A 24344-nucleotide genomic window follows, 5' to 3' on the forward strand; every position below is an offset into this window, starting at 1 on the left:
ACTTAGTTTACATATTACTCAGTAGTCCAGTCCAAACTAGACTTGGCCGCATTTCATTGCGGAGGCGTCCCTGGCAGCCACACGGTCCTCATCCTCTGCAGGTACACTAAGACTTGTCCATCCGATACTGGATCTGAGATTCAGCTTACACGCAGCGGCCAGTTACCAAGAAATAAGATAAATGGGCCCAATATTCGAGACGTGTGATGGCTGACGCGTTGCTGAGACTGAGCACGTCGCAACCATTCATGATAAGTAGACCCCGCCTAGGAGGCCTCGGTATCAGGTTCTCGCTCGCCATTGTCCAAGTTGTCGCCTCTTTTCTTGGCTACTTGCACTACTCACGCACTTAACCCGTAGAGAATATCTGTTTGCCAGACAAAAGAGTCACCCGCCCAGCAGTTGCTGTTCTGCCCGCCCCAGTCCAGTGCTAGGCAGTATGGGACTCTATAAATAGGGCACTTGGTCTAATCTGGTCATCTTCGCCGTCTCTGCCTCTTGGCTCTTCTTTTACGCCTTTACTGGTCATTATCAGGTAGTCTCTTTTCCATTTCATTTTCGAGTAGGCAGGCATACTAGAACTAATCGTCTTACACGTGCTGTGGCAGTCACTTGTACGCCTAGAAATCACACTGCAATCTTCTCTCAAGTCAACCGCTAGAGAAGAAGCCATGTGCATCGTAAATTCCGTTTCCCATTACACGGGTTTCCTAAAATTTGATATTGCTACAAGTCAAAGACCAGCGCTCTTCTTTTTCGATGGCGGGATGGGGTTGATGGGTTCATGTACTCTGGAATTATCGGCCGCTGCCGCCCACCCTAACGCTTCTTGGCAGTGGACGCCACCGCCGGGATCCTCACTAAATCAGGACTGGAAAAAAAAAGATTTTTGGTAGTCCTGCCCGGCTGGATAAGACCAATTTTGGCCATTCATACCTATCAAACAACAGCAAAACAATATACATTCTCACTCGCTCTCATCAGCTCATATTTCAAGAGCGCGTATAGATATACAGCTCTCCGACGCCTGATTTTGTATCAAGCGCAGGGTGTCGCTCCGGAATGCAGCGAACCGTTGCGCGCACCTATCACATACTCCGGACCACCACCATCGCCAGAGCCGCATCAGTAACAGCCAGGCCTGCCGCCGCCATGCCCTCCGACGTTGCCAGCGCATCGCCGTTTTTCGGCGCCGTCGGCAGCTTTTCGACCATGCCCATGCCGCCGTCCTTTTCTGCCGGCACGGACAAGAGCGCCGCCACCGAGGCCCTGCGGCCGCTCATCACCCCCGACGCGGGCGGCAAGTGGACGTTGACTGCGGACGGCTATGGCATTGAGCGCAGCTTCAAGTTTGCCACTTTCAACAAGACTTGGGTAAGCACCTCCAACTTGGAACAAACTGGGGCAGCGCGTTCCGTCTTGTAGTGTGCATGCCTTGCTAACGCTGTCGCGGAATAGGAGTTTATGAATGCCGTCGCGGCAGAGGCCAAGAAGAACAAGCATCACCCGGAGTGGTCTAATGTAAGGATTGAATCTGCCTGCCTCCTGCACTTTAATGACGGCATCCTTTCTCACATTCACAGGTCTACAATACCACATTCATTCGCTGGACCACGCACAACCCCAAAGGTCTGGCGATCAAAGACCTGGACATGGCCACCACCTGCGACTTTCTCGCCGAGCACTTTGGCGAGGTCGGGTCCGGAAAGAAGAGCTGCGGCCTGAGTGGTCTCGCTGACACGGCAGCTTCGTCGGCTGGAGACTGCTGCATTCCCGGCAAGAAGTAATCTGCAACAGCATTGGAATTGGATACCCGAACATTTAACATGTATTTTGTATTTGCATGGCTTTCGTCGCCACTCATCTTCAACACATACAGCACTAATTTAATTGAAGAATAAAAGTAATGTTATTATCAACGACCTCGAGCATTATTAAGTAGCAGTCTAATCCTTTTCCCACTTGAGTGCGCGTAGTATATATACAAGAAAAAGAAAAAAAAAGCAGCACCACTCCCTCTACTCGGTTGTCGATTCTCCCAACGCCATAAATGATGACTTGCGCCGCCTATTATCAGACTTTCGGCCTGTTCTTGTTTACATCGTTTGTTCTATTGTCGTCGTGTTTCGCGAAATATGTATTGAATGAATTTTCATCCCCATGTCGGCCTTCTGACCCGGCATCTGAGAAGTCTAGTTTTCCTTCTTGGCGCGGATCTTGGCAAGCTTTCTGTCGCGGCGCTTCTTGTGAGCCTCGGCGCCAGCCTCGGTGTCCAGGAAGTAGTCCCACCAGCGGAAAGACGAAGCATAGTTGCCGATGAACTTTTCGTGGTGAACATCGTGGTGGTCGGCGCCAGCCCAAACGGGAAGGAAGTGGCGCAAGCTCCAGGGGAAGTCGTAGCCGCTGTGGGCATCGATAGCTTGAAACAGACGAAGGACGATCCAGGTGTACATGGTGACCAGGTGCAGGTGGCCCGTGATTCCGAGCAGGAGAATCGGGGATCCGACAGTACCCAGACCAAGCAGCATCGTCTCAATAGGAGAAGCGTACTCAGCAGCGAGGCCGAAGGGAGCAGAGTAGGTGTGATGCATCTTGTGGATGGCCTTGTACAGAGGACCATAGTGCAGGGCACGGTGAAACCAGTAATGCCAAGTATCCTCCATGACGAAGAGGATGGCAATCTGCCAGGCCATGGTAGTCAGGGTAGGGAAAGGCGTCCCGTAGTCAATTCCAAAAAAAGTGGCGATGGGATGAAAGAACCAGATCTGAGGGAGCTCAGCGGTGAAGTGGCTGATGAGAACGATGGCAGCGCAATCCCACTGCTCCTTGAGTGTCGGGATTTTCTGGGCCTGGAGCTTGTACTTGTGGAAGTAGGAAATCCTGTCGAGCATCATGTACGGGATGCAGCGGCCAAAGTAGACCAGTTCGTGCATAACGAAGCTAAGGATTCCGGTCGCGAGGGTATCGTTTTGCATCCATAGGTACCAGGCCTGTGACAGTGCGATTAGCAAACGGAGCGGTGGTGAGTTGGCGCTGGCCCCGGTATCTGACTTACGGCCCAGAGACGCTCAAAGTAATTGAGGTGTATGCTGTGTTTGGTGACCTCCTGCAGGACTGTGAAGTAGTCCTGCGTCTGGTTGGCAGCATGGATGGTGGCATTGCTGGTTGTCATGGTTAGTTATCGGTCTGTCGCGGTGACAGCGCATAGCGAGATGGAATGCGCGACGAGGAACTACTCACACCACGTCCATAGTGACTGGGCTTTTTTCCAGTGGCAACGCAGAGTAAGGTGAAGGAGTGGAAGCGCAACCTCGAATGATGTAGGAGAAGAAAAAGAATGAGTGCCCAGGTAGATGGAAGCTTGAAGGGGAAGAAGGTCAACAATTAGGGGCATCAGTGTGGGGGGATGGAGATTTTTATCTCGTCCCCCAATGCAGTGGTAATGCAGGGAGTGAGCACCCAGTCAGGAGATGGGCGGTGCCTGTCGCAAAGTGTTTTGGCGCTCTGCGGCGCGGGTCCATCTGGGTGGCAAGTCTCTTTTCGCATTATTTTGCAGCAACGGTACTTAATAAGGCGATTCTAGAAAATCGGCATCCGGCCTTCCGTGCCACTGGACCGGCCTAGCATGATCCTTCCCACGGTGGTCAAAAAGGAGCAATGTGGGCACAAGATTCGCAGTGAAAGATCAGGCCACAGATCTGATCACTGTGGTTTTGTAGTCTTATGTTTTTCTCATTTCCCCGAGCAGGCATCTCGCTCGAGCTTTGCTTGCATTCGTACAAAGGGCTTTCAACTTGGCTCATAACTTGGGACGGTCATAGACCCGTCGCGCGCGCCAACTACCAGTTCGCTAACCTCTCGTACTCGGATAAAAGCGTGCCTGATGTTTTGGAGTCTATGTGGGGAAGCCAACCTGTGCAACAAATTAGAGCCTTGTTGCCCTCACACAGTTCCTCTAGTGTCCACAGCACTTGCAGCCGCCACGATGGGACTCGTACTCTTATCAACCTCGCTTTGTTCACTAGACTAGTATGTACGTAGGGCCCATCACTCCAAGGCGACCACCGTAACGAAGTGGTTGATGCTCAGAAGTAGACTCTGTGTACGACCGGTCTGTAGTAAAGTAGCAACTTATTCCAGCTGTACTTTGTCCCTGGCAGCTGTAACTAGTTAGTCCGTACAGGTGAAGGCTATCTCCATCCGAGCCCAGGAGCAGGCAACAACAAAGCCAGTAATAGCGTAACGCTTAGTATTATCGATAAGGGGATAACCGAGATAACCAGCCCAGAAAGTAGATTTAATCAGCTGTTATGGAAATAAAAATAAATCAATCAATCCAGATCATATGAACGGATGACCATAACTAGTACGGATACGTACACCAAATCCCCTTGGAGACGAGTTTGCGCCCCACTTGAGAGCAACCAGTCGTAAGCCAGCCGAAGCAACCTGCACCCGTCAACGACATCATCGTCAAATTGTGACACCAGTCCGGCTATCAATCTCCCGATAAACGACAGATGGTGTGATTCAGCTATTACACACCCCGTTGCATATCCCCACCCTTCCGCCGCCTCCCGATTAATGCTCAATTGAGTGCGTGTTGTCGTCTTCCCGAGTGTCCGACAGCGACCGCGGCGGGCCTCACGAGCTGCCATGACGCTCGTCAGTGAGTACGTCAAGCCTCATCTCGCCTGCTTCCGAGTGCATGGTCTTTAACCCTAGTTATATAGTCAAGTCCGTCGTCTCGACGCATACCTGGACCGGCTGCCCGTTCTGGCCGACCTCACGCCAGATTATGCGGCCTCGGAATCTGCCGATCAAGCTGTTGTCGCAGCTCAGGCCTTGAGCTCACCGAGGATTGATCAGCTCCTGCATCTCGTCCAGGCCCTCAGCAGTACTTCTTCATCTCAGCCTCTTGTCCCCGTTGACTTTGTTCGCTCGCTTTTGATACAGTCGGACATTCTCGCGCCTCACACCTACGGAGCAGCCGGTCTACCTTCCGTCCAAGCCAAAAGTCACTACGAAAACGAGGTAGAGTGGCTCCTTGTTACAAAAGCCACAGTCCAGATATATGGTACTATTCTCAACACACTGCTAGACCGCATCATCCCTCTGAGCGACGACATTTGGTACTGGTCAGAGGTTCTCAATTCTTACACGTATAGCAGCCTCTACACTGTCCAAACTTCGCCCTTGCGGCTATGGGCATGGACACAGGACGTCTACGCTGCCAGCAAGACTCGAATCAACTCGTTTGATGTGCGCGATGCCTCGTCGGATCTCGCACAGGCTGGGTCTGGCGTCACACAACAATGGCGCAAATTCTATGACATCGTACGCGAGAGCATCGTTGAGCGGTCGCTAGCCAATGTGCAGCGCAAGGTGCTCTCGCCGCTGGCATACTGTCGGAGTGAAGTCCAGAAGAAGCAGGCGGAGCTACAGAAGCTGAGAGAGATCACCGCAAGTGGGCTCGGTGTTTTGATGGATGAGGGTCTGCAGTTTGACTCCAATGACGGCAAAGTTCAGCTGCAAGGTGCTCACCTCAAGGGTGTCGTCGAGCGCAGCGTTGCGCTAATTGATATGGTACTGAAAGAAGTATCTACTCTGGACATGAGCATCCACGAATTCGAGGACAAGGTTTTCGCGGGAGTCGAGGAAGATGCCGAGCTCTCCGTTCACATCGAGGATACGGCCACACCTGGAAGATCATCTGTACTAGCACGACGACTCTTGAATATCATTGACAAGGTCCTCCCGCAACACGTATCGACCATGGATAAACTAGCGGTCGCCAATGGACGACCGCACCCTGCTGTGCGGTACTGGATCCCTGCCGTTGTTGGTCTTGTCTCTTCGAGCACGATACTTCGCATTCTTGTGAATCGCCAAGCCGAGATTGTGGAATGGATTACCGATTTCGGCGCTACGGTGCGAGATTTCTGGCTCAACTGGGTTGTCGAGCCGACGCAAAAAGTTGTGAAGACGATTCGACACGACGAGACGAGTGAAATCGCCATCATGAGCCGGGACAGTCTCAAGGCTGATCGAGAAAGTTTGGAACGCATGGTCGTCGAATTTGCTCAAGACAACCCACAGTTTGTCATGGAAGGTTCTTCAATCACTGACGCCCACATTAGCGAGATTCGCCGCAAGGTTGCCGAGGGTGACGTTACTCCTGTGCTACGCGCATATGAGAAGTATCTCAGGAAACCCTTGGCTGGTGCAATCACTGGAGATTTGGTGCGCTCTCTACTGATTCAGGTGCAGAAGACCAAGGTTGACTTGGAGGTGGCCATGACTGGTATTGACTCGCTGCTGAAGAGCCAAGAGCTTGTATTTGGCTTTGTCGGCCTGACACCGGGAGTTCTGGTTTCTATAGGTGTCTTTCGATATCTCCAGGCCATGTTTGGTAGTCGCTCGGGACGACGACAGAGCGGCACGGCTGGTCGCGCCATTCGCATTTTGCGCAACATTGACCGCATCCTATCCGATGCGAGCCCCACGGATAGTAACATGCTCTCATACAAGGACCACGGACTGCTGTTGTGTGAGCTACACGTGCTGCGCAGCCTAACGACGAAGCTCCTTCCGCGAAGCGTGCAGCAAGATTTTCTGGAGGATTTAGATGACCTGGCCAACATCAAGGGCATCGGTTTCCAAGCCAAGGCTCTGACTAGGATTCGCTGGGCATATGCGCGATGGCTCAGATAGACGAGATTTGCAGCATGTAGCATATTCAAAAAGATTTGAAGTGTACAGCACATGAGGGAGGGCGAGGAGTGGCGATGAAACTCCATGACAGACAGACATTGCATAGCCTATGAAATTGATATCAATATACACAACAAGATTGGACAAATAGGGGAAAACAGGGGTAGCATCATCCAAGAATTTTATTATTGAAAATGAATATTTACATGTTTCTGTTGTCTAGTTGAATAGTCCGGACCCAAATCTTTGATGCGGCATTCATTTGAAATAGTGAATGCAAATTTCAAGTAGATGAAGCAACTCGTGAAAACGCCAACGCGATGAGATTCAAACAAGCATTAACTCTGATTATGATTACTTTTCCGTCCCGCTCTGGCTTCCAGCGGCCTCCTTTTCTTGCAACGTCTTGAGACAGGGTGCGACAAACATGTCACCACGGATAGCCAGCAGCAGAGTGCGGGCGCCAACCATGAGCCACAATAGCAGAACAGCGAGGGAGATGATCATGGTAGCTACCTTGAAAAATTGGCTGTCGAGGTTGGCCGCGAGGAGCGAGGTACAAGTGCCCCAGACGCCGAGGGGGAAAGTGAAACCCCACCAGCCCATGTTGAAGGGGAAGTGCGCCGTCGTTGCGAGGCTGATGAGGGCGAAGCTGACCCAGAGCAGGGCGAACCCCCACATGACGAGGGCGAGGAAGACGCCGAGGACGTAGAGAATCTCGGCACCCTTGGCCGGGTCGAGGCCGACGGCGGCAAAGGCAGTGGTCTGGGGCAGGCGCTGGAGGGCGACCTTGCCGAGCTGCTGGATGCCGAAGCCGCCCTGTCCGAGGGGGCCGACGGGGAGGAAGACGGAGACGATGACGTCGCGCGGGGGCAGGTCGTGGACGGTGAGACGGTGAAAGTAGAGGGCGAGGACGCAGGCGGAGAGGGCCTCGCCGATGCCCCAGAGGACGTACGAGGCGATGAGCGTGGTGTAGGCGTGGTTCGCGTTGGGCAGCACCTCGGCGACGATGCCGCCGGTGGCGGCGGCGACAATGGTCGGCACAATGGGGAGGAGCAGGGCGGCCGTGGTGTTTTCCAGCCCCGGCCGGTGCCAGTGCATGACGATGAAGGGCATGGAGATGCAGGTGGCCATGGAGAGGAGGGCGTCGACCCACCAAAATGCCCAGGCTAGGTGGATGAGCCAGCTTCCCCAGTGGCTGCAGGAGAAGATCATCATGTTGATAATGGCTAAAGACCGGGGGGGGGTGGTTAGTTGGTTGCTGATAAGGGGATATAAGGCCCGGGAATAGCGGGCTCGAGATGCATGTGTGGCTTACTGGCAAACCCCATGGGGAAGCAGCCGAGAAAGAGAGACTGGCCGGGGTGCTCAATCATGGCGCTCCAAATCCGGGGGTAGAGTGCGTAGCGGACGATGCTGATGGCAAGAAAGGTGACGAAGAGGGCGACGTTGAGGGCGAAGATGACGTAGGAAATGTACTGCAGCCACGGGGCGTTATAGGGCAGATTGTGGACGAGGATGGAGACGATGCCGGTACCCATGTTGACGGCGAACCATCTGGGAGTAGGATTGATTAGCCGCACGCTCTCTATAGATTGGATGGGACCGGATGGCCTGCGGCGGCGTGTCGGGTGGTGGTGGGCGGGACGGGGACGGGCTTGGTTACTCACGACGGCGTAAAGTTGCGCACAATTTTGCGCCAGCCCTGGGTATTCTTGCAGGGCTTCCGAAGAGCTTCCTCGGCGCCGGTGCCGCCTCCTAGCGCGGGCTGCGGCGATGGTGTCGCGACGGTGGTGATGCTGTTGGCGGTTTCGCCACCGGCGTCGGCGGCGGGTGACGATGACATGACTTGGTTGGCTGTTGGCCAAGCAGGTGGCAAGAGATTCTGGCTGGCAGAGATGTGGGATGAAAAAGTCCAACAAAACGGCGGTAGTAATATTCAATGGTGTGTATAGTATGAATTGACGAGGCCAGAATAGAATACGAGCTTGGCGAGACTTGGAGTAATAAGATGATGAAATTGTATGCTGGGCGCGCTCTCGGCTTCATTTTTTTGCGCCGGGCCATCGGCAACCAACTATTACATAGCTAGTTTCAGCGGGGTGTTTTCTTTTTTTCTGGGGTTTGCGCAAGGCTACCGCCGACCCGACGCCCGGCCATGGGACCAAAAAAAGAGAAGTAAGTCATGGGGCATGATGGGCGCTTTTGGTTAGCAAGTGGTTAACTAGGTAGGTTGGTAGGATCGAGATCCGATGGCTCAGGGTTACCCATCCCCGAGCCGCGAGATGGACAATGAAATATGTTTCAAGGAGTTGTCGCTTCTTTGAGAATAAATCATGTAATACGAGTAGCCAACGAATCGATAGACCGAGAGTCTCTGCACGTTAGAGATAAACCGGACTTGCCTTGTTACCCGCCATCTCCGAGCAATCGGCGACCAACCGGGCTTGACTGTACAGGGAGACCATAAAAGCTTATACTCGGCTCATCAACATACTAGTAGTATCCCGGATCGCGGAACATTGTTGCCGACAATAGGAAAGCACTAATAGTGAAAGTACAATGACGAGTAGGGCTTCGACAAATCTCAGGCAACATCCCATGTAACCAACAAACCCTTGGACGGCAATCTCGGCGGACCAGGTGGACGCCGTGCTCCCCCAAGAAACCCTTGATTCAACTACCAAAGTACAGGAAATCATCCACCGCCGTTGTGCGATTCGTCCGGCCCTAGACCGGCCGGTATCCAGCGTCGTATCCTCTGCCGACAGTCCCTGGTGTATGACACGTTTTGACCCGCGGAATCGATCGCGCCGCGCGACGCTGCTTATCTCTTCTTGTTCGTCGTGACACACATTCAATCAACACACGGCCTTGACACATGGATACAGTCTAAGAAAAAGCCTCATGGTCACTATGCCTCTTTTCTTAATATGAGCAAGATATGCAAGCCTCCGCTGCATTCCTCTAACTAGAGTAATACATACAGCCAGCCACACAATGCGACGTCTTGTGGCCGCTGGCCCGCCCGCCGGCATCGCACTGTGCGCCGACACCGTGCGTGAACATCCTTCCGTACTACGCCGTTTGCACTGCTCCACTTTGCTCCGCTGTCAGACCCCGACTGCTCTGCCTCATCCTTTTAGATAACTACATCTTGATGGAAAAAACGGAGGTACAGATGGTTCCAGTCTCATTCTCATCGCCTCGGCCGCATTTCTACATGGATCTACGCGCAATTCTATGCCTTTTCCGGCTACTTTGTCCGCTACACGCCTCTCAGCGCCAGCGCACCGGTAGCCGCTGAAAACCGGGATGCAGTTATCCACTTTTTCTCATACTTGGCCCCCAGCCCATCAACCAACTAGAATTCGTTCCCAAGTCAAGTCCGAGCCCGCTGGCCTTTTGCGTTTCTTTGCTCTCGCCCAGTTAAAAAGTCAAGGCAAAGCAAAAGCTTTCTGCCCAAAAAGCCGCACCATAGACTGAAAAAAAAAAGTCCCGAGCAGATAAGTCCGAGGCCACGTTGGCCATTCGACGGGCTCTGGACATTTGCCGTCGCCGATAGTCGGTAGTCTCGTCGGGTTTCTGCAATTCGTGTCACAAAGGTCCTCAAGCCTCGCCTGCCTGCCCCACCATCCACACTGCGGTCTTACTATCACCCGGAACCTGAAGGGAAGAGCAAGTAGCCTTCCCCCCCCATGTGACCGCCACCTTGCATTGCCCAGCATCATCCCGCCTTTGCGTAAAAGTGTCCGTCTCGCAAAACATCGTTAATTCCTCGCACTGCTCGCTTCAGTTTAGCAACACACACAACACATACTCACGTAACCTTTCTTTCCACTCTCGCATCATGGCTCTCAATGTTCTTCCCATCGCTTTGCCGCTTGACTCCATCTATGGCCCCAACTCCATGCGCGTCGACGAGGACCTTTTCGAGGAGCTCGTTCTCGCCCTCAAGTCGGCGCTGGGCCCCTGCTCGGGGTTGACCTCGGACGATATCGACGTTACATTCCTCACTCGTCTCATGAAGCTGTATGATGCCCGTGATAGAAACTGGGCAAAGTATGCCTTCGGTGATGCCAGTAGAGGCTACACGAGAAATCTCGTCGACGAGGGCAACGGCAAGAGCAACTTGGTATGTCTGCTTCCCTTCCATCCGGCCTAGGCTATCACGCCCCAGGCCGACCGCCCCTTTGCCGCCACTGACACATCTCCGTATCAGCTTGTGCTGGTCTGGTCGCCCGGTAAGGGCAGTCCAATCCATGACCACGGCAATGCCCACTGCCTTATGAAAATTCTCAAAGGCAGCCTGACCGAGACTCGCTACGAGTTTCCCCAAGAAGGGGAACCCAGCGGCCCTATCAAGGTCATCACAGAAAAGACATATCAAGAAAACCAAGTCGCATACATGGCTGACGAGCTCGGCCTGCACCGCGTCTCCAACAAGGGCAGCGACTTCGCCGTCTCCCTCCACCGTGAGTTTTCCTTGTATTCAACTCCGTTGACACTTGTCGTCGGTTCGCTGACAGAGGTTCCTCTCGGTCCAGTCTATACTCCTCCCAACGTAGCAAAGAAGGGTTGCCACATTTTTGATGAGAAGACTGGTCGCCGTAGCCACGTTCCCGGATGTGCCTACTACTCCGCCTATGGAAGGCTTCTCAAGGAGTAAGGCACGCCGGCCTTTGCATAGGTCCTTTTCGGTTTCATAGCTGGCGTTTGTTGGATTTCTTGGTGCATCCTGTATTTCGTCCCATTAGCCTGTGAATCTGCTCTCTTTTCAGCTGAGTGGGGCAAACCCATAGCACAGTCAAGTCGCAACAGCGCAGCGTCTCTTCATAGCGAAATACATAACATATTGGCATAAAAATAACCGTCTCGAGACCGCTGAGAGTCCTCTGTCCACGAGATGACGTGCAAGTAGGTTGCAGAAGGGAAAGAGGTGGTGGTCATGTCGTCGTCTGGCAAAGCCCTTGACCCAAAGGCGGGCTGCTCGATTGCGTGATTGACGCTAGTCCTAGCCTGGGCACGCCTCATGTTCTTCTGTCCCACCCTTTCTAAACACACCACCATTAGTCATCAGGCTACCCGGCACCGATTATTGAAATGAAGTTCAAATGCCGATATTGTTGCGGAAGAGGTAATAGTTTTGTCTTTTGACGTGTCGTTAGGTGGGGTTTGTTTTCTTATTTTCTCCCATGGAACAAGTCTTGGCGAGTGCGATACAGTCGCCGTTAAAGATCCGCACCTATGTAAATAGGTATGTATATACCTAGGTAGGTAGTTAGTTACTGTTGGTTGTAAATCTGGACACACAGCAGAGCAGGTGGCATGGTGAATAGGGAATACGTGCGTGCCGAGAAATACCACAGCAGTAGACCGATTCGTAATGAGAATATGCTATCCAATTAATGAATAGGTAATGAATGCCACCCCATTGTACATAGGCACACATCCCACCTATCAGGTGTTTGCTGATTCGCCCCGCCAAAATTATTTCATCGCGGGGCACCTGTCTAAACTTCCATTTCATCAACTACACGCGAAAAACTGCTTTCACCATGGATCCTCTGGGCAGCGGATATGGGCAGTCTGCTCTGTTCAACATCAATGGTAAGAACGAATATAAGTCCTTTCCGAAATAATATCACGCTAATAGTCTAAGGGCTGCTCGATGTCTGGCACACTAATCGAACTCCCATTATTCTTTTTGCACTTTGCGGCCTTCTTGTGCTTCGCCTTTACCTCCACGTATACGAAGAGAAGTCGGACCTGAAAACCATTCCCAAAATCTACGAAAAGGCGAATCCCCAAAATTCAGATACCGTGCTCCCGCGACAAGTACAAGAAAAGACTCTCGTCAAAGCCGCCGGTCCGCGCAGGATCAAAGGCGGCGTGGCCAAAAAGTCCGAGACAAGCGAAGAACCAGTCGATCTGAACAAACCGGTCAAGGTTCTTGTCTTCTTCTCCTCCATTACCACAAAGACGGAAAAAATTGGCCGAGATTTCATTGCAAGGCTGGAGAAGTCTGTCACGCAGATTGCCGCCGAAACCAAGCGCCCAGTTCTTGCGCCAGAGCTTCTCGACCTGACCGAGATTGATTTTGACGACTACTTTATCGCACCCCCAACGAGCGATGTCGGGGCGCAATTCCTCTACCTATTCCTCATACCGAGCTACAACATCGACTCTATCAATGACACATTCCTTGAGCATCTTCAAGAGACGCATCACGACTTTCGAATTGACACGGCACCTCTCTCGCCACTTCTGGGGTACTCTGTGTTTGGATTTGGTGATCGCGAAGGCTGGCCTGATGAGGCAGAAGGCTACTGCTTCCAGGCCAAGGAGTTGGACAAATGGATGGCAAAGCTGACTGCGCGCAAGAGAGCCTACCCCGTTGGCATGGGTGATATGAAGAGTGACCATGCTGAGCGCTTCATCGAATGGACAAGCGGTGTTGAAGAAGTCTTTGACCACGTCATCCGCACTGGGCACCTAGGCCAAGGTGTACCTGGTAGTGGCGCGGCCGTGGAAAGCGATGATGAGATAGAAGAAGACTACGATGATGGTGAGGTGGTTTTTGACGAGGAGAACCCCCCAAAACGTGAAAATGGCAAGACGTCTAGCAGCCTTGACGACGTGGAAGATCTGGGACGCGTGATCAAGTCTCAAGCTGGTGATGCCAACCCCAAAGCCCCCATTGCTGTTGATTTTACCACATACAACTCCAAAGGCAATGCTCAAAGCAAGGTCAAGGAAATGGTCGCCAAGAACTCCCCTACTTATGCTGCCCTCACAAAGCAAGGCTATGCTATTGTTGGATCGCATTCCGGAGTCAAAATTTGTCGGTGGACCAAATCGGCTCTACGTGGCCGAGGCAGCTGCTATAAATACTCCCTATACGGTATCAACTCTCACCAGTGCATGGAGACAACGCCATCACTCTCGTGCTCCAACAAGTGCGTATTTTGCTGGCGTCACGGCACCAACCCCGTTGGTACTACTTGGCGCTGGGTAGTTGACCCGCCCGAGCTGATCTTTGACGGTGTCAAGGAAAACCACTACAAGAAGATTAAAATGCTGCGTGGTGTGCCAGGTGTTCGTGCGGAGCGTTTTGCGGAAGCCCTCAAGATCCGTCACTGTGCGCTCTCCCTGGTCGGAGAGCCCATATTTTACCCCTACATCAATGAATTCCTCGGCATGCTGCACAAGGAGCGCATTTCCTCCTTCCTGGTGTGTAACGCACAACATCCAGACGAGCTGGCCAACCTCAAGGCTGTGACACAGCTCTACGTCTCCATTGACGCGTCCAACAAGGACTCGCTGCGGAAGATTGACCGCCCCTTGCACCGTGACTTTTGGGAGCGCTTCAACCGCTGCCTGGATATTCTCCGCGAGAAGCGCTTCCGGCACCGCACCGTCTTCCGCCTAACCCTCGTCAAGGGGTTCAACGTCGAGGACGAGGCGGCGGGCTACGCTAGGCTCATCGAGCAGGGACTGCCCTGCTTCGTTGAGATCAAGGGTGTCACGTACTGCGGCACGTCGACATCTTCCAATGCCGGACTCACCATGTCCAACGTGCCGTTCTACTGGGAGGTCTGCGACTTCGTGCGCGCGCTGGACAAGCGCCTCCAGGAAAAGGGCCTCGCGTACGGCATCGCTGCCGAGCACGCCCACAGCTGCTGCGTCCTGCTTGCCAGTGAGCGCTTCCACGTCAACGGCAAGTGGCACACCCACATTGACTATGACCGCTTTTTTGAGCTTCTAGAGGAGCGCGGCCCCGACGGCGACTGGACGCCCGAGGACTACATGGGCCCGCCGACGCCAGAGTGGGCGCTCTGGGGCAATGGAGGATTCGACCCTCGTGATGAGCGTGTTGATCGCAAGGGAAGAAAGAAGGAAGCAATTGTCATCCGCGAGGCCCCCGAGTAAGCATAGGATATAATCTAATCAAAATACATGAATGGAATGAGCATTACCCGTTGTACATGTCACGCGGCTGTCACATGCCAATATGCGTGAGGCTCGCGAGGACCATGACACTCGCTTCAGATCAATCGTGGATCATAATTTTATTTGGAGATGCTACCGTAGCTGCCTTTCCTATAAAGCCCACAGCGGCATCTCTGACCGTACACTGTTTACACAAAGCTCTATCTGAAGCCTAAAAGAAGGATGATATGGTACACTGAGGCCGGAGCCTCGGTCGGCTGGCCTTGGAATTTTCGAGGTTTAAAATTTGGTCGTTGCGAAGAACACGAGGATCAAGACGGAACCTTGGTTCGTGCGGCTTGAGTTCTCGCGTGCCGCCCATTAAAAGCCGGGTTGTCATGCATGCCCAGGATAACACCACGGATATTACACCCTCCCTGCGGAGGAATTCGAGTCGAAATACATTTAGTCGAGACCGACGTTGGGGATGTCGCCAAGGTTGATACCGCCAGGGCCAGCACTAGAGGGCACCGCGCTGATATCGAGGCTGGAGTCGTATGCGATCATCTCGGCGAGGATGTCCAATATGGGCTAGCGAAATTATCAGCGCGCGCACCAGTCAATCAACTGAGAGAATAGCGTACCTTGGGAACAGTGCTGTCGTAGATTTTGATCAGGTCACCGGGGTTGGGATAGACCTTGAGGCCCCTATAGAAAGCAAGAGCCGAGTCAATAGCTTTGGAAGCTGCGGAAGAAAGCTTGTTAGTAATGCGCCAAACGGGAAACCCTATTCAGTCTCCGGAATGTCGAAATTTGAGCTTACGGTCGGAGCTCATGACTTCAGCAGCCATGATCTGCTCGCTAAAGTAGGCCTCGCGCTCCTCGACGCCCTGGGGGAAGCCCTCCTCCTTGGCCTCGTCGACGCGGGCCTTGACGGTGACGCGCAGGTTCTGCGAGGACGCCTCGGCCTCCTCCTTTTCGGCCTTGGCCTTGGCGCGGGCCTGCAGACGCTCGTTGCGTCTTAACTCGCGGCGAAACTCGGCCTGGCTGCGGCGGCGGTAGTCGAAGTAGACGGCATAAGCTGCATCGGCGGGAAGACGAACGACGAGGTTAGCGGGATGCGTCGTGCGCCGAGTGGACGATTGACTCGGATGACCAATTGAAAAGAGAGAACCCAGACATACCGACGACTGCAGTGGCAGCGGTGGCGACGGACGCCGTCACGATGGTCGAGGATTGCACCATGGTTTGTTGTATGTGGGGGAGAGGGAGGGAGGTATTTAAAAAGAGCGCAACAGTCTCTGAGAGAGGGCCGGATGATGGCAGAGGAGAGACAGAGACCCGGCGATGCTAGTATTCCAAAAAGGGAAAGCAACAGTGTCGCAGGTTGATGGACTGTTGTTGTTGGAGAATGGGGAAATATTACGGGTTCGAGGTTGAAGCTGGGCTGTGATGCGCTCGCCGGGAACGCCAAATTTTTTTGCCGTAGCTCGGTAGCTCGAGCGCTTGTGGCCGTCGGCTCAGGCGTGGAGCACAGTCGTGTCCGAGTCTCAGGGGTGCCAGGCTGGAATTTGGGGGTGACCGGCAGAAGTTCGGGAAACGGGCCAGGTCTGGCAAACGGCGGCGCTGACAGTGGCTCCAGGCGAATTACAGAGAAGTAGTCCACTGTATCTGACGCCCGCATCACCTCAAGCTGCATCACCAATTCACCACCAGCCTCGCCGCAGCTGGGTTCGACGACAAACACCCTGCTCTGCGCGACCTCTTCTTTCTTACATCGTTTTCGGCGCGCGCCGAATCTTTTCCTCTCCTACCACAATGTCGGAAGAACGCAGCAAAATCTCGTTGCGAAGCGGCAAGCGCAAGGCGAAACCCACCATCAGCGCGCCGCGACAAATATCCAATCCCATACCTCTCCAAGATGCCTCGGCCATGGGCGCCATCCCAGCCCCTCCTGGTTCGACCAGCGATCAGCCATCGCGGCCTCGACTAAGACCACCGCCAATGGCCGGTGGAAAGGTACTCTAGACGCCGCTGTAACGGTTGCTGCCTACTTTGACGGACTAACACGGGTGGTAGACGTCGGACCTGGTGAAACAACGATACTCGACACGATTCAATAACACCCCGGTTGACTTAGACGGACCAATCCCTTCCGTACCGGCACTACCATCTATGGAGAAATACGAACAAAAAGATCGACGTCCACCCCCATCCCGAGCTGGCGCTGCACCTGTGATAGATATCAAGGCTCTGCGCGACCCCGCCCTCGTTCCTGACCAGTATGTGGCAGCTGTGCTTGGCGATGCTACTGATGGTCAGATCCGCGAGTTTGAAGACAGCCTAAAGAAGCTCAAGATTCGTGCCGGATCCGACCTACAACAGAATCTACTACAGAACCGCACGCAATTCATCAAGATCAGCAAAGAGGCAGAGAAGCTCAAAAGCGAAATGCGGACGCTGCGTAACCTCATGTCGGAGCTCAAGACAAACACGACGGCGTTGCGATCCGCGACTGCCAGAAATGACGAGCCTGCGAGCATCCCAGGCCAGGCGGCGCTGAGCAAGCGAGACAAGCGCAGCTCTGTGGCAGACCGAAGCGCGCTCTGGAACTCGCAGTTGCAGGCCTTGTACAAGAATGTCGAAGGCTCGCAGAAATTTCTTCCCAGCTCATCTGGGCGTCACGTCGTGCAGAACGCTGGACCGTGGGTTGAGCTCGACAATGCCACATACAAGTCTCGTAGAGCCATGCAGATATTTTTGCTCAACGACCACCTACTCATCGCCTCTCGGAAGAAGCGCAAGATGGATGCGCCCAACGCGGACGCGCGAGGTCCCATGTTGAAGCTCGTTGCCGACCGGTGCTGGCCGCTGCTCGATATCGAGGTCATTGACATGCCAGGCACCGGAGACTCGTCGTCTGGTGGCCGCAATAAGCTTGCCGACGCCATCATGGTACGAGGTGGCGGGCAAGAGTCGTTCATCTACCGGACCGAAAAGGCAGATGATGACTCCAAAAAGGCTTTGCTGCTCAATGTGCGCAAGGCCGTTGAAGAGCTCCGCAAGGGTCTAGAGTACGAAATGGAGGCCAACAACAAGGCCAAGGAGACAATCAACTATTTTGCCTCGCGAGACCCCGGCTTACTGCAAAAGACGGAGCTTCTCGAGACTCTGTCTGACATTAAGGATATGCTCATCGAGGTCGACGGCAATCAACAAAACTTGCGCTGGGTGGAGAGCCAGATGGATGAGCTGGACATTAACATTGCAATGCAGAGATTTGAGCCTGCAGTGGCAGGCGTGGAGAAGCTCAAGAGCCTATCGAGAGGGCTCAAGAGTAACGCGGTGGCGCAGGACTTTATCAGCTTCAAAGTGGATGAGCGGTGCAGCCGCCTAGGCGACATTGTCATTCGCGAGCTTGATGCCACGCACAACGAAAGGATGAAGACAAAGCGGAACGTGTCCTGGCTGACGAGGCTGGGGTATCATGACAGAGCGAGGGAAACTTACTTAGATGCGAGAAGTGCTACCATCCACAAACGTTCAAGGTCAGTCAAGCGGCTGTATGGTATCGGACTGCAAGCTAACATTGGGTTACAGACAATGCATCTTCCAGGGAGACTTGCACCTATACATCTGGCAGTTGTCGTACGTCTACTTTACCATTATTCACAACACAGTCTTGTGTTTCCAAGCCTGCTTCCCACCACCGATGATGAGCGCGTGCGTCAAGTGGGCTAAGCAAGAGGTCGAGGCGTTCAATGCCATTCTGGCTAGGCAGCTCAGTAGCACAGAGCGTGGTGGCCCAGCATGGACAGAATGCATGGAAAGAGCAAAGGAACATGCGAAGAAGCTCTCTGCTGTCGGGCTTGATTTCCAGGATCTCGTGGGACGGGATGTGCTTTGGGAGACGGCGCCACCACCTACGGGACTTGGATTGATATCGACATAAAGCTATATGCGCGATGGGCACGGGTATGAAATTGTATTACGATAATGCTACAACTATTCACGATGAACTGAGACTACATGACCGAGAATCAGCGATGGACAGTGACAACCTGTCTGTATGCTGTGTTGGGCAGCTAGGACCAAGTTGTATGTTGCTGCGTCTGGGTGGGGAAGCAATGACGCAGTGCCCAACCCAGACAAAGAACTGGCAGCGATGGAACAAACGGGAAGAGCATTGTTCAAGAATCGGGATTGAACAGAGTAGCCTGTACATAGGTACCTACGTAGCAAATGTGCCGGCAAGTCAAGATGCGGGAATGAACGAACGTTGTCTTGAGTGGTTCATGATGGTGGCCACAAGATTGTACCGTACCCAGGTACCACTGCCAGGTGCCAGGTGCTGGTGGCCACTACCGCTGCAACACCAGCGCTTACAGAGTGGAAATTAGCGAAGCCGCCCTGTAATCTCCCGTGCAGCTGTCTGTGCTGCAGCTGCTGCGGCTGCTGCAGCTCTCTCCTCCCGCCCGGATCCCCCCCCCCTCCTCCCTCCCACTTCCCACTCCCCGGCCCATCGAGGCTCCCCTAGCATCATCACAAAACACAAAACAACATTTCTTCCATCCCGCATCCTCGCGACCGCTGAATCACAACGCACAACCAACGACCGTCGCACCCGTGACCACAGCGCGCCTCTTTCCATCTTATCTGCACCGCAACCCCCGCTGCCGTGCACTTGCGACCTTTTTCCTCTCCCGCATAGCAGCCACCAGCCTTTCCCCCCCTTGGCTTACCCCACCGCCACGGACACAGAGCAACAGTCGGCGTGACAAGGAGCAAATCTCCCACGTTTGTACCTCTCGAGCATCGCAAAGCCCCTCTACCTAGCGCTTCGACACCACCAGACTTTTATTTCCTACCTTCACCATGGATACCAATATGGAGGACGTGGGAAGGGCACCCGCCGAAGTGTCGCCCGTTCAGCAGGAGCCCGCCACGATTCCCACGCTCGACGGGTGGATTGAGAGCTTGATGACCTGCAAGCAGCTTGCCGAGGCTGATGTCCAGAGACTCTGCGACAAGGTAAGAATAATTCCCATTTTGCCGCCCGCATAACGCGACGCAGATGGAGACCCCCCTTGTCTGCCTTGCTCGCGATGGCTCTTGCGAGCGTTTGGTGGCTTTCGCCAACGATACGATATTAGCGCGCCGAATCTGCAACGTTTTCTCGCGTGACCGCCCAGACGTTGAGTGGCTGACCAGTGATCCCCAAACAGGCCCGCGAAATACTACAAGAAGAATCAAACGTTCAGCCGGTCGTAAGTTGATGGTTCCGACGCGAGGGATGCATCCCGTGGTCGCGAAGCTGACAATTGCGTAGAAATGCCCCGTTACCGTATGTGGCGACATCCACGGCCAGTTCCACGACCTCATGGAGCTCTTCAAGATTGGTGGTCCCAACCCCGATACAAACTATCTGTTCATGGGTATGTCGAGTGATGATGCATTTCTTGACCTGCGACGACCCTGACTGACTCCGCGCCATAGGTGACTATGTCGACAGAGGCTACTACTCCGTCGAGACAGTGACCCTGCTTGTCGCTCTCAAGATCAGACATCCGCAGCGCATCACCATTCTTCGCGGAAACCACGAGTCGCGTCAAATCACTCAAGTCTACGGCTTCTACGACGAGTGTTTACGCAAGTACGGCAATGCCAACGTCTGGAAATATTTTACCGACCTGTTCGATTACCTGCCGTTGACTGCCCTCATTGACAACCAAATCTTTTGTCTCCACGGTGGACTCTCGCCTAGCATCGACACCTTGGATAACATTCGAGCTTTGGACCGTATCCAGGAAGTGCCTCATGAGGGTCCGATGTGCGACCTGCTCTGGTCAGACCCCGACGACCGATGTGGATGGGGAATTTCGCCGCGTGGTGCCGGTTACACCTTTGGCCAAGATATTTCAGAAGCATTCAATCATAACAATGGGTTGACGTTGATTGCACGCGCGCATCAACTCGTTATGGAGGGTTACAACTGGTCGCAAGATCGCAACGTCGTCACCATCTTCTCCGCTCCCAACTACTGCTACCGATGCGGTAACCAAGCGGCTATCATGGAAATTGACGAACATCTGAAATACACATTGTATGTCTGCAAAATCCCAACTCTTGTTGACGAACACTGACCTTTTTGCAGCTTGCAATTCGACCCATGCCCAAGAGCCGGAGAGCCAATGGTCTCGAGAAGTACGTATTTCCCGCCTTCCAAGTAGATTAATTATGCTGACCGTACGTAGGAACACCCGACTACTTCCTCTAATCTTGTGGCGCTGGATCAAAACGCAAAACAACCTTGCACTGGGTATTTGTACCTCGGTAGAAGGAATAGACGTGCTAGACTTGCCACATAGGCTCCCGTAATGTATGCAATGTGTGACAGACTGGCAGCGAGTTCAGCTCTGCCATTTGTGTGGGATAGGAGTTGTCGGAACTGGGCAACAAGGCGGTTGACAGCTGCTTGAACTACAAGGTGGCCGACGACGCGTTGTATAGATGTTGCAAAGAGGAAAACAAGGGAAGTAAAAGACGTAAAAGAAGAACGCCTTTCTATATCTCGGAATTGAAAAGCGGCGATGTTGACAGCGATAAGCACTAGAACGTTTATGAATGATCCCTCGGTGAAAAGTGCACTAACCATGACGATGGCACAATTATCTCGTACATGGTCTATCAAAGTATAGTCTAGCAATTTCTATAGCCCATTTTCGGTCCATGAAACACACGCTGCTTATAAATTCAAAGCAAGAAGGAATGTATACACACGTCTGCCAGCTTTTAAACAGCCTGGTGTTGCAGCTCGCTTCGTAGTTGCGCGTCCCACCTGGTCTCCTGTTCTTGCTGCTCAGAGGCGGTCGGGGGCCGTTCGCTGTCCAGGGGCTCCTCGAAGCGGCCAGATTTTTCCGGCTGGTCAGCGACGCCGCGGCCGGCGTAATGGCCGGGGCCACTGCTGCCGTCGGGGATATGAAAGAGGCGATCGAAGCGTAGCAGGGCGTAGGTGAAGACGCAGACGATCTCGATGGTGTAGTTGAAGCAGTAGTAGCAGGTCTTGCTATGAAACCACGCCGGATTGCTCGCCGGGCGCTGGAAAAAGGCTGTGCCGGCGCGGAAGGAGGCGCCGAGACTCAGCAGCGCCGAGGTGGTGAGGACGAGGATGAGCTTGAAGCGTAGCGAACGCGCGCGGCCTTGGGGGTGGCTCTGGCCAAAGGGGTCGCGCGGGTAGCGTCCGGGCACGAGGCCGGCGGCGAGGCCAATGGGGATGGGGAGGAAAGCGAGCACGGCGAGGAAGACGACGCCGGTGAGCTGGACCTCGCGGATGCGCATGCGGGCCTTGACGTCGAGCGTGTAGAAGCTGTAGACGACGGCGATAATGACCATGATGATGGCGGCGGCAATAGAAAAGTAGAGGAAGCGAAAAGCGAGGCTGACGGGCCTGCTCCAGCCAAAGTGCGGGTGGTAGGCGCGCAGCAGGCGCTGCACGAGGAGGAGGTTGACGACGAAGAGCAGCACGACGCCGGCGTTTGTGAGGACGCTGGCGGCGATGGCGATGGAGGCGTTGGCGGGCCGGGTGGCCCAGACGATGCGCATAACGTTGGCGGTGATGCGGGCCATGCTGAAGCCGAAGAGGAGGCCGGAGAGGACGAACTTGTGGCCGCGGCGCTGGTTGCGCTGCAGAATGGTCATGTTGAGCACGGCGGAGAGGATGAAGAGGAAGATGAAGACGGCCGAGATGGGGACGTCGACGGCGACGGTGGGACGGCCGCCGAGGCCAGCGCCGGTGGGAGGGTACGGAGGGCCCTGGGAAAGATACCAGTTAGTTCCTTGTTTTCGAGGGATGGGTGTGGGAGTGGGAGTGAATTGCACGCACGTGTTGCTTCAACTGCTCCAGCATCTGCGGCGATATGCCGCCCTGGCTTGACTGTGACGAGGACGACATTCTGCGAGTTGTGGGAAAGAACAAGAGAATGTGCGTGGCGGCGTGCAGTGCTTCTGACGCTGCTGAAAAGGACAAAAAGGCCCCAGCCGGGGAAGTTGGCGATGGTTGATTATGTTCTCGCCGCCAGAGTTGTTTCGTTGGTCACGCGCGCCGTTGCGTGTAAGTCGGGGAAATCGTCAAACGGGCGAGGGCGTTGGAGCGTTTGTTCAATGGAGCCGGCGCCGAGACTATAATTCTGATCCGAGAAGCGATCGGCCAAGATAATTGCTCGAAAATAGTTGATGGGATTGAGGAGAAGGAGAATTAGCATTCGGATTTCAGTTGCACCAAGGGCCTAAGCTTATATGTTTTATGGTTCAGCTAGCTTTGGCATTGTGACGCAGACGATGGACCGCCCAACGCTCACCATCCACGGACGGTGCGCGAAGAGAGCGAGGCTAGCCCAGAAAAAGTGGGGACGCCTGGTACAGAGAGAAGGCTCGCTCTTGGTCGGCGTTTTAAGCCCCGAGCGGCCGATACATTTCAGCTAGCCCTATCACGGCGTTTGTCATCTTATATCCACGGATCGCAAGTTTGCTCCTTGGCCAAGTGGTTTGGGGCTGGCGATGATGAGGGTGGGAGGGGATCCTCACATGCAAGATGGAGGACCCGTTGATATATTGTTGCCTTGTGAGATGTGACTCCCCAGACAGCGCGAGATGCGCAGCTACACGTTGTGCCAGCAACGTACTCGAGTCTGACTGCAGAATACCAAGACCTGCAACACTCACCATCTAAGCTTTTGCTGTACCTTATTTTCTCACTAGAGGCCGATGACTACCATGCTCGCGACAATTTGAGCGCGAGTACTCCATCTTGGCCTAGAATGTGACTGCTGACAAAGTTGACTCTTCATCACGAGAAACATGGTTTCTGATGATTTCTGACAAATTGCATCACTCGCAAAAGCCATTCATCTTTGATTCCATACTCGGAAAACGTGGCATCTGCAACACCATTACCAAGCTTATTATCTGGGCTCCTTATTAGACAGTATTGCTACCCCGCGTCGGCGGTCGGTGTCAGCGAAGCGCGAGACTAGTGCCAAAAGTCAAAGCTGATGGATGGAAATCGTGGGCTTGCGGGTGGCGCCCATTCATCGTGCCCGAACATTGTCCATCTCGGGACCGAATGCACGAGGCATCGGATTTTTTCTTCTTCTTCTCCTCGGGGATAGGGAATGATGCCCGTCAAAGTCCACGACGCTGCAGAAATGCGCCGAAGTGGTGTGCTTTACTGCCAAAGGCGCGCGTTCTGGAGATGCGTCGAGACATTGGGTCAAGATAGTAACTCGCTGTCGATAATTTGAAGCGATCTTGCGCCTTGCAGTGGCAGGGGTACGCATGCATTGCAGCATCTAACAAAAAGTACGTACTGTAAGAGCAAGATGCTGTGGCTGAAGGGCGATGCGCCAATGTATGTCTGTGCTGGCTGCCATGTGCGTATTGTTATCGAAGCGTCGACTTTTAGTAGAGATGTAGAGATGTATATCCGAGGGCACGTGCCGTTAGGGCCAAGACAGATCTTATAAGTGATAGGTTGTGATACTGTCTTTAGATGGAAGGACTGTGAGGCGACAAGACATGCGATGGCTATTTTTTTTTGCTTGCCGGGGCTAGCATCTTCATAACTGTTTATTGGTAGAGTCAACACTCAACAACTCATAAGCTGCAAGTGTAACATACACCTGTGTCAGTCATCACTCTGA

General features: G+C 53.7%; 10 protein-coding genes across 10 annotated transcripts; 6 read left to right on the plus strand and 4 right to left on the minus strand.

Annotated features, from left to right (window-relative positions):
* Positions 1–1152: 1152 nt before the first annotated feature.
* Positions 1153–1787, plus strand: CCM_04264 (pterin-4-alpha-carbinolamine dehydratase, putative; the record flags this gene model as incomplete). The annotated part of the gene is made up of 3 exons (XM_006669412.1): positions 1153–1374; positions 1459–1521; positions 1584–1787. 3 exons carry the CDS (start codon positions 1153–1155, stop codon positions 1785–1787), a joined length of 489 nt encoding a protein of 162 aa, XP_006669475.1.
* A 405-nt stretch (positions 1788–2192) lies between these two features.
* Positions 2193–3251, minus strand: CCM_04265 (C-4 methylsterol oxidase, variant; the record flags this gene model as incomplete). The annotated part of the gene is made up of 3 exons (XM_006669413.1): positions 2193–2990; positions 3056–3161; positions 3241–3251. The coding sequence occupies 3 exons, from the start codon at positions 3249–3251 to the stop codon at positions 2193–2195; spliced, it is 915 nt and encodes a 304-aa protein (XP_006669476.1).
* Positions 3252–4656: 1405 nt separating this feature from the next.
* Positions 4657–6714, plus strand: CCM_04266 (ATP synthase regulation protein NCA2; the record flags this gene model as incomplete). The annotated part of the gene is made up of 2 exons (XM_006669414.1): positions 4657–4673; positions 4734–6714. 2 exons carry the CDS (start codon positions 4657–4659, stop codon positions 6712–6714), a joined length of 1998 nt encoding a protein of 665 aa, XP_006669477.1.
* A 354-nt stretch (positions 6715–7068) lies between these two features.
* CCM_04267 (C4-dicarboxylate transporter/malic acid transport protein, putative) lies at positions 7069–8560 on the minus strand (the record flags this gene model as incomplete). Its single annotated transcript, XM_006669415.1, has 3 exons — positions 7069–7943; positions 8033–8271; positions 8385–8560. 3 exons carry the CDS (start codon positions 8558–8560, stop codon positions 7069–7071), a joined length of 1290 nt encoding a protein of 429 aa, XP_006669478.1.
* Positions 8561–10564: 2004 nt separating this feature from the next.
* CCM_04268 (cysteine dioxygenase) lies at positions 10565–11383 on the plus strand (the record flags this gene model as incomplete). The annotated part of the gene is made up of 3 exons (XM_006669416.1): positions 10565–10849; positions 10880–11189; positions 11262–11383. 3 exons carry the CDS (start codon positions 10565–10567, stop codon positions 11381–11383), a joined length of 717 nt encoding a protein of 238 aa, XP_006669479.1.
* Positions 11384–12272: 889 nt separating this feature from the next.
* Positions 12273–14646, plus strand: CCM_04269 (flavodoxin and radical SAM domain protein; the record flags this gene model as incomplete). The annotated part of the gene is made up of 2 exons (XM_006669417.1): positions 12273–12324; positions 12377–14646. The coding sequence occupies 2 exons, from the start codon at positions 12273–12275 to the stop codon at positions 14644–14646; spliced, it is 2322 nt and encodes a 773-aa protein (XP_006669480.1).
* Positions 14647–15111: 465 nt separating this feature from the next.
* On the minus strand, positions 15112–15891 carry CCM_04270 (mitochondrial import receptor subunit tom-20; the record flags this gene model as incomplete). Its single annotated transcript, XM_006669418.1, has 4 exons — positions 15112–15237; positions 15291–15391; positions 15470–15727; positions 15831–15891. 4 exons carry the CDS (start codon positions 15889–15891, stop codon positions 15112–15114), a joined length of 546 nt encoding a protein of 181 aa, XP_006669481.1.
* Positions 15892–16464: 573 nt separating this feature from the next.
* Positions 16465–18598, plus strand: CCM_04271 (exocyst complex component EXO84; the record flags this gene model as incomplete). The annotated part of the gene is made up of 3 exons (XM_006669419.1): positions 16465–16665; positions 16726–18209; positions 18247–18598. The coding sequence occupies 3 exons, from the start codon at positions 16465–16467 to the stop codon at positions 18596–18598; spliced, it is 2037 nt and encodes a 678-aa protein (XP_006669482.1).
* A 923-nt stretch (positions 18599–19521) lies between these two features.
* Positions 19522–20923, plus strand: CCM_04272 (serine/threonine-protein phosphatase PP2A catalytic subunit; the record flags this gene model as incomplete). The annotated part of the gene is made up of 6 exons (XM_006669420.1): positions 19522–19677; positions 19872–19913; positions 19976–20081; positions 20143–20749; positions 20801–20850; positions 20901–20923. The coding sequence occupies 6 exons, from the start codon at positions 19522–19524 to the stop codon at positions 20921–20923; spliced, it is 984 nt and encodes a 327-aa protein (XP_006669483.1).
* A 515-nt stretch (positions 20924–21438) lies between these two features.
* Positions 21439–22597, minus strand: CCM_04273 (uncharacterized protein; the record flags this gene model as incomplete). The annotated part of the gene is made up of 2 exons (XM_006669421.1): positions 21439–22458; positions 22529–22597. 2 exons carry the CDS (start codon positions 22595–22597, stop codon positions 21439–21441), a joined length of 1089 nt encoding a protein of 362 aa, XP_006669484.1.
* Positions 22598–24344: the final 1747 nt, after the last annotated feature.

The sequence above is a fragment of the Cordyceps militaris genome (assembly GCF_000225605.1).
Source record: "Cordyceps militaris CM01 unplaced genomic scaffold CCM_S00003, whole genome shotgun sequence".
Lineage (NCBI taxonomy): Eukaryota > Fungi > Ascomycota > Sordariomycetes > Hypocreales > Cordycipitaceae > Cordyceps > Cordyceps militaris.